Source organism: Miscanthus floridulus, chromosome 8, assembly GCF_019320115.1.
Source record: "Miscanthus floridulus cultivar M001 chromosome 8, ASM1932011v1, whole genome shotgun sequence".
Classification (NCBI taxonomy): domain Eukaryota; kingdom Viridiplantae; phylum Streptophyta; class Magnoliopsida; order Poales; family Poaceae; genus Miscanthus; species Miscanthus floridulus.
In genome coordinates, this window is record NC_089587.1 from 187,032,271 (window position 1) to 187,040,662 (window position 8,392).

Here is an 8,392-nt window from a genome sequence, read left to right on the forward strand (position 1 = left end):
CAAGCGGCCCGGTGTCTCTAGGAGGAGGAGAGGGCACCTCGGGGCTGGCGATCACCCACCCTTGGACCGAGGCCGACATGCCCGAGACATGGGCATTGGGGAAGCGCGCCGTCAGCTCGATGGGCTCGACGGCGGAGGTGGAATGGGCGACGGCGGGGGTGACCCAACTGACTCCGTAGAGGGCCGAGGAGGCGTTGGAGCCCAGTGAGGGCCGGCCGGTACTAGCGAACACGGGGGCCGTGCCACCGCTGCCGTTGCAGGGGATGAGGGACGCGGTGTGGAAGCTATTGTGTCCCCATTCGAGGTAAGTGTTTCGTCAGTGGAGTTTGTAGTGTCTCCCACTCGTTCTTTGGTCGTATGCTGACCTCGTGAGTGTGGTCTTCAGCCAGAAGCATCAGGCGGAAGCGCCTGCCCTAGCGCCACGTAAGGCGCTCAAGGTGAGCACCAACTCCACCACCCGATGGGTGGTGGAGGCACAGGCCGCCATACAGCGTGGCGCGGTGTCGGCCAAGGCCGACCCGAAGGAGCCGGTCGCCCAAGGAGAGGCTACCAAGGCAGCCATGAAGCAGGCGGGGGAGGAGGCGCCTACGCCCTGCGAGGCCGGGGTCCTCGAGTCGGGTGACGCCGATGTGCCTTTGAATGCTGAGGCCACCGAGGGCGAGATCGAGGTCCCTAGGGCTTCCGAAGCCGAAGTGGTGGACGTCGGGGCTCCCAGGACCACCGAGGCCGAGGTGGCCGAGGCTGGAGCTCTCGGGACCACCGAGGCCAAGGTGGCAGAGGCTGGCTTGGGCATGACGGAGCAGGCGGCCTAGGATGCGGAGATAGAGGCGGGGCAAGCTTTGGTACCACCCCTAGTGTAAGACCCGCCGCTGTCACAGGAGAACGTCTAGGAGGTGGAGGTTCATTCAATCTCTTCTGACAATACTTCCTGGGGGAAGGAGGCGGTGGACGCCAAGGTGGCCAGCATCACGGAGCAGCTAGTTCTGACTTCTGGCGAGGGGAGTTCGGCCCTCGTCCGGGTACAACCCGAGCCCCACGGGTGGGATAGCCCACGTGTCTTGTGGCGGAGCCGGGATGACCCCAAGGGGGAGCCTTTGTTCGCCCTCGAGGACATGGCCGAGGGGGGGGGGCACTAGGACTCCTTCGAGCAATTCCGCCATCTGGTGGAGGAGTCGCTTCGGACAGCGCTGTCCGTCGTGGCTGACGACCTACCCGGCATTGCCCAGGTACGCGCTTTCTTTTCTCGTGCTGTGTTGTTTTTTCCCCGAGCTTTCTCGTAGTGCTTGACGTCTGTTCTGCCTATCTAGGAGCTCAAGGCCCGGTCCCTCAGGAAGTCGTTGTTCCTCTGGCAGGAGAGGGACGTCTGGGACCAGCTCCGGTAGTAGAAGGACCTACTCGCCAATGCTAATGAGCTTCTGTCGGTGCAGAGCACGGAGGTGGAGGACCTCCACCTTTGCTGTGCTGATATGAAGGTTGAGGTGGCCACGGCTCAGGAGCAGGCCACCCCTTTGGCGGCGCGGATCAAGGAGCTGGAGGAGGAGTTGACCCGGGTGGCCGGCGAGCGGGACACCTTCAGGTCCCAGGCCGAACAAGTGGAGGCCTCTGCCAAGGCCATCGTCGGGTAGCTGGTGGCAGAGCAGGGCATGCACCTGCTGACGAAAGGTGCTCTGGAAGAGGCCCTCAAGGTGGCCGAGGCCTCTCGGGTCAAGGCCTTAGCCTAGAAGGAAAAGGCCGAGGGTGAGTCCCGTTGAGCCACGCCCCTTGTTTTATTTGTTTTTCTTACGTTTGACCCCTGACTCCCTAATGCGACGCAGAGCTAGAGAGGGAGGCTTCTAGGGCGGCTGAGGCCTCTCGGGTTGAGGTCCAAAACTGGAGGGAGAAAGCCGAGGGTGAGTCTCATAGGCTTACGCCCCTGTTTGGCTTGTTTTTCTTTCGTGCTTGACCCCATCCCGCCTGTCTTGGTGTAGGGTTGGAGAAGGAAGTCACTCGGGTAGCCGAGGCCTCCGTCGTAGTGTAGGCGGTGCTCGAGGCCAAGATCCGGGAGCACAACACGCTGCAGGGCGCCGCTAGTACCACCTACGAGGCCTTGGAGGTCGGGGGGGTCAAGTCGGGTAGCTCCCTTAGGAGCCGCCTAATCGCGTTGAGCGGCCGAGTCCACGAGCGGCTCCAGGGGGCGCTGCATACGGGCGTCAAGCATGCCCTGGCCGTCGTCTCCTCGCACTACGCCGGCATCAACCTTGAGGCCATCAGCGACGGTTACGTCGTGGCTGAGGATGACGAGAAGGCCGAGGAAGAGGTAATGAAGCTGGTGGAGGCGGTTGAGGCCCCTGGCACGGCACTAGCCAGTTTGTTCAAAGAGGAGGTGGTTCCTCCTACGCCGACCGCCGACGCTGGTGACCTAGAGTTTTGACCTGGGCCAAAAGGGCCATGTAAATAGATTAGGACTTGCATCATAGTACCATAACGCTTGTGGCCATCGAGGCCTTTTTAAAGTACTTATGCGTATACGCTTTTTAATTGTTTTTTATTGTATTTTTGAGCATCTGCCCTCTGTCTTGTCTTTGAACATATCACTTGCAAAAAACTTCCTCGGAGCCTAAGCTGCCCTTCGGGCAAAAGGTGGTGAGGGAGTTGCCGTAGCCCAGAGGCGTAGGCCGTCTCGCGGCTCGGCTGGCCTTTTGGACCTGAGACAGACTTTCGGTCCTTAGGTTTTTTTACAATCGATTTGTCAGAGTACGCGAGAGAGTTTGGCATAGATTTTTTTTTTGAAAAACGACTAAAAATGGTGTCTGGGACTTAGGGAGGGGTCCCCCCCTTCTAGCCCCCGAGGGAGGCTCGGTTCTGCAGAGGCCGAGCTGAGTCTTGTTTGAGCCCCGCGGTGGGCACCTCTATAGAGGCAGAGCCGAGTCTCCCTTATAGCATTATCGTAACGCCGATCCCCCATCGATGGGCTCAGGCGGTTTCTCAAAAAATTAGAACAACTAAAGAACACTTCTTTATTGTATTTCAAGAAACAATGTATATAATGCTTGGAAATTTAAGGGTAGAAGCGACATAGTTGTTCTATGTTCCAAGCGTTGGTGAGGATTTCGCCCTTCTCGTTGGCTAGCTTGTAGGTCCCAGGCTTTAGCACTTGGGCGATGATGTACGGCCCTTCCCATGGTGAGGTCACCTTGTGGCGGCCCTTATTGCTCTGCCTCAGTCTCAGCACCAGGTCGCCCACTTTCAGGTCTCGGCTTCGAATGCACTGGGCTTGATAGTGTCGTAGGGCTTGCTGGTACTTGGCCGAGTGTAGCAGCGCAACGTCTCGGGCTTCCTCCAGTTGGTCGAGGGCGTCTTTGCGGGCAGTGCGGTTGCTTTGCTCGTTGTAGGCCTGTAGCCTTGGGGAACCATTCTCCAAGTCAGTGGGAAGGATGGCCTCGGCTCCATAGACCAGGAAGAACGGAGTGAACCCCGTCGGTCACTGAGGCGGTCGTGCACCGAGGGGGCCTTGTTGGCTCTCGATGCCCGAGCAGGCTCGGGGCGAACTGAGGCCTCTCAATCCTACTGAGGCGGTGTCGCGGGTAGTTCTAAGGTGCCCCCGCATCATCGAGAGGTGGAACTTTCGGCTTGCTGTACCACAGCGGTCTCAAGGAGCTCTCAGAGCTCGCCGCGAACCTGTTGCCCCTCTGAGGTAGAGGGCTCGGGCATTGTCCGAAGTAGCATCGCCGCTGCCGCGACATTCTGGCTAGCGCGATTGAAGATAGGGGGTTGCTCGCCCCCTTCATTGTTGTTGATGCGGTGGTTGATGTCGTGAGCCCTCCGTCGGGCTGCTCCACCAACACTGCGACCCCGCTGCTCTTGCTCGAGAGTGTCTCAGAGCTGCTGCAGAAGGAGTCGGTCTTGTCCGCGCTACCGAGGGCTCGACGCGTGGAGGCGTGGCGTCGCCTGCCCCCTCGTGGGGCGGGAAGTGACTGCCTGCCCCTTCGTCCTCATCGCTCGCTCTCGACATCCCGAGCTCGACGTTGAAGCACTCACGAGTGGGATCGTAAGCGCCTTCGTCATCGGAGTTGGAGTAGCCGAAGGAGTAGTCACTCACAGCCATGAAGCGGCGCATGGCTTCAGGGTCGCGAAGCTTGGAGAAGTCAGCGTGGGTGTGGGACGTGGTTGTGGCAATGAGGTCGAGGGCGAAACATTGGTGGCGTCCTTGGGGCTCTGCGTGAGCGGAAGCATAGGTGGAAGCGTAGGCGACGACATTGCCCAACCCAAAGGGGTACGGGGATGGTGTCGTCGCCTGGCTCTGCTCCGCCGGAGTCAACTCCTCAGGAGGTGGCAGGGCAGATCTTGATGATAGGGCATCGCTGCGCGCCACCGACGTCTTTCCCTTGCCCAGGCTTAAGCTAGATAGGTCCCCAACCAGGGACTCTATATCAACAGCCGGGTATGGGATGCTGGCGGAGTGCGGTGCGTCGCCCTGAGCTCGTGCGGTGTCGGGGTGGTCCCGTCCGCTCCGTGCCTGGCGAGCGCGATGAGAGCGGTGGCCCGGGCACCGCCTGTGCCTAGGCTGCTGGTGCGTGATGTCGTCGTCGGTCGGTGGGGCTCTGGGTGTGAGGAGTACCATATCGTAATCACATCCTAGAGACATGAACTCTAGGCTCCCGAACTAGATCACCGTGCCGAGACGCAGTGGTCGCACGGGGCCTGCCATTCGGAACTTGTTGGGATGACTAAGCTGACACGCAGTATGGCCCCTACCTGGCGCGCCAACTGTCTGTGTTTTGAACCGGCGGGCCCTCAACCGACTAGTGAAAGTGTACTGCAGGCTCCTAATCCCGGATGGTGATGCAAAGAGGCACAAGGTTTATACTGGTTCAGGCAATAGGTGCCCTACATCCAGTCTGAGAGAGCGATCTTGTATTCCTTGCACCGAGGTGCTTGTAGTAGGGGTTTACAAGCTGAGCGAGAGAGGGAGCTAGTCCTAGGTCTCTGCGTAGAGTGGCGTGTGTTGCTTGAGATGTTGATCTCTTGCAGTGAGGAAGCGTGAGTGTTACAGAGCGTTGTGCATTGCTTGCGCATGTGTGTCTTCTTGTGAGTCTTCTTGTGTGTGTTCCCTTCTGTGAGAGTCCCTGCCTAGAAGCGGCCCCGGTCACTCCCTTTTATAGTCGAAGGGAGGCATGTGGGCGGTACATGGATTTGCTACGTGGCGTTTGTGAGCAGAGGCGGCATGTCCGAGCCCTATAGCTCGTCACTATGGCGTCATGGTCGGTGGAGCGGCCTTATCCTCGGTGCACTAGAGCGACGCGCCGGTCACGCCTGATCCTGTGCGACATGGGAGCTCCTGCGGCTTGGCGCAGGGTATGGTGCGTACTGCAGACGACGTACCGGTCGCTGTATGTTGACAACGTAGAGAGCCAAGGCCCAGTCGGTGCAGAGGCTGAACCATTGTGGGGGGGCTCGGCGGGTGCGAGTCCCGAGGCTACAGGAGCCTAGAAGCGGATAGCCGAGGCTCAGAGGGAGCAGTTGGTCTTGTACATTGATTCCGAGGCTACAGGGACCCGGACTTGACTCTCCACGCCGCGCTGTCCTTGGAGCAGGTGGGGTTAGGCAGCACGGGTGTCAGTCGTGGGCACAGCGCCGAGCACAGCGACCGGTAACCCTCGCTCCGTCCTGTCGCGGACGGCATGGCATCGATGTGACTCCCATCTCATCGGTCACTCCACTGTATCGAGCCGTCGTTCGGCTGACGTCGCGGGAGTGGTTGGACGCGTTGGTTGGATGTGACGTGCTCGTCCGAGGCCTCGTGGCGTGGGGCCTCGGGCGAGGCGAAGAATCGGTACCTCGTCCGAGGCCTTACGGGCGGGGCCTCGGGCGAGTCGGAGAATCGGTACCTCATTCGAGGCCTTATGGGCGGGGCTTCGGGCGAGTCTTAGAATCGGTACCTCATTCGAGGCCTTACGCACGGGGCCTCGGTCGAGGCGGAGAATCGGTACCTCGTCCGAGGCCTTACGGGCGGGGCTTCGGGCGAGTTGGAGAATCGGTACCTCGTTCGAGGCCTTACGTGCGGGGCCTCGGTCGAGGCAGAGAATCGGTACCTCGTTCGAGGCCTTACGCGCGGGGCCTTGGGCGAGGCAGAGAATCGATACCTCGTCCGAGGCCTTACGCGCGGGGCCTCGGGCGAGGCGAAGAATCGGTACCTCGTCCGAGGCCTTACGGGCGGGGCCTCGGGCGAGGCGAAGAATCGGTACCTCGTCCGAGGCCTTACGGGCGGGGCCTCGGGCGAGGCAGAGAATCGGTACCTCGTTCGAGGCCTCATGGTTTCGTTCTGGGCCGAGCCCGGATATTGTTCGAGGTGGGCCGGGCGGTTCAGCCGAGCCTCGGATAAGGTGGGGGTTTTCCGGTGGTTGTCTCTTAGTTTCGATTTTTACAAGGTCTAAGCGATTTTTTCTGGCTCTTGCTTAGGGGACCCCTTTTTATGGTACCCGACACGAATATTTGACGACCATGAAAGCGCAGCTTAATCGGAGGTTTTCCACGAGCTCGTCTTGCGGATGTAATTAACCGGATGCGCCCAACAAGCCCCGGGAATCTGCGAACTACGCAATTTTCTACAAGTCAGACCTCTTCTTAAGCATGACGCTGAAGACGGAAGAAGATATTTTTTTCGTTGATCATGTATTTTGTATATTTAAGAAAGAATTAATGAAATACGTGGTTCTCGAATGTGTGTATGTGTCTCCCTTGCATTACATTATTTTTGTTATATGTTCGTTCGGTTTTCGACCAAACAGCAAGGAGCAACGAAGATTGCACGATGGGGTGCTCACCAAGTGAGCCACACCGAGAAGAATAGGGTGACGACACGGAAGAAAATCATGACAAAAAAAGGATGCACGATAGTGAGTTGGCAGTGAAAAAAAAATCTCGGGAAGAAATAGAGAGCTCCCTACAACCCATGGGGGATGGGGGGTGAGTAAGAGAATTAGAGGGCTCCATAGAGCAGGGACTCGAGTTGGGACCCTATTGGGTTAAGTTTTTTTTTCTCTAACACCAAAAAGTAGAGTAAGGGTCTAGTTTATGGTCTTGTTGAAAATGCTCTTACACAAAAAAGTGAGATGGCCGCATGAACATTGGGGGAGAGGGGAGACTGACGCCCAACAACTAGTGTCAGTTGAGTGATCTGAAATCATGTTTTAGTGAGCTCGCTGACCTAGAACCTCCTTCGGCAAGGCTTGGTACAAACTCTGTTGCGCTTTTGCTAGGTAGTGTTTAGTCGGCGAAATTTTTGACGAAATGGTAATGTAGCATTTTCATTGTTATTTAGGAATTAGTGTCCAATCATAGTTTAATTAGGCTTAAAAAATTCGTCTCGTGAATTTTGTCTAAACTGTGTAATTAGTTTTATTTTTTATTTATATTTAATGCTTCATGCATGCGTCCAAAGATTCGATGTGACGGAGAATCTTAAAAAATTTTGCAAAATGGAAGGGAACTAAACAGGCTGTTAGTTTGGAAGATTTTGGGGAGAGAAACGGCAGATTTTTTGCTGACTGAAAACGGCTCAGGACTTCAATGGCATATGTGATGAGGCACGCATGGTGTTTAGCAGGAAACAAATATATAGAGCTCATCTCGTTGGCCTCTCAATCTCTAGGGGGAGCTGCAGGCAGTCAGTCAGTTAGTTTCTTAGTCTTAGCCTCTTGGCTAACGCCTAACAGAACATGTAAATTAATAAGTCTAGGTACACCAGGGTCGGTGGATGTCCAAACGTTAGCCAAAACAACATGCAAATCTGTCGTGCGCCTCTCAGGCCTGTTTGCTCAAGCATCCATCCAGACGTTCCGTCCAGGGACCAAGATGCATTTGTACAGCAGACAATGCCATGAAAGCATGCGTTCGATTGGACATTGCATTTGTATAGGAGACAACTAGTCCATCATGCGTGCCCTCGCGCGCACCGGCAAATCACCTGGTTAAGGCGCAGGTAAAAAACATGTTTATTCTTTGCATAGAAACAATATTAAGAGCTAAATATAGATATGTCATATACAAAGACTGAAAGATTGGAGCTTTTTTTTTATATGGTGCAGGACACATCTGCTATGCATACTTTCGAAACCATGGCATTTTCTATGCGTGGTAATCAGGAATCTACAATGTAAATTTTAGAACAGTGTCTTAAGACCTCAAGGCCACACAAAGCACTGTAAGCTAACATTGGTGATTAAGAACTTCCACACTACTAAAAAGCTGGCAGCCGTAACATACCTAAAATCATATCAATGCAACGAAGCTGAGTTAAAGCCCTCGTGGCATACGGAAACCTGTAGAAAATGTGCACACAAATTGGAGCATCAGTTTAGGAACTAAGAAAATAAATCTGTCAAAGATTTTTAGAATAGGAAGGTAAGAGGAA

The 8,392-nt window shown here is 56.0% G+C and overlaps 1 protein-coding gene across 1 annotated transcript; it reads left to right on the top strand.

The window, feature by feature from the left end:
• Window positions 1-263: 263 nt before the first annotated feature.
• LOC136470330 (uncharacterized) lies at window positions 264-1,625 on the top strand. Its single transcript, XM_066468215.1, has 4 exons — window positions 264-304; window positions 386-770; window positions 939-1,019; window positions 1,428-1,625. The coding sequence occupies exons 1-4, from the start codon at window positions 264-266 to the stop codon at window positions 1,623-1,625; spliced, it is 705 nt and encodes a 234-aa protein (XP_066324312.1).
• Window positions 1,626-8,392: the final 6,767 nt, after the last annotated feature.

Bases quoted from the DNA above. Each gene is read 5' to 3' on its own strand.
- LOC136470330 (XM_066468215.1), top strand. From the start codon at position 264: ATGAGGGACGCGGTGTGGAAGCTATTGTGTCCCCATTCGAG. The intron at 305-385 runs GTAAGTGTTTCG...TGTGGTCTTCAG, and splicing joins CTATTGTGTCCCCATTCGAG to CCAGAAGCATCAGGCGGAAG. The intron at 771-938 runs GTGGCAGAGGCT...TCCTGGGGGAAG, and splicing joins TCGGGACCACCGAGGCCAAG to GAGGCGGTGGACGCCAAGGT.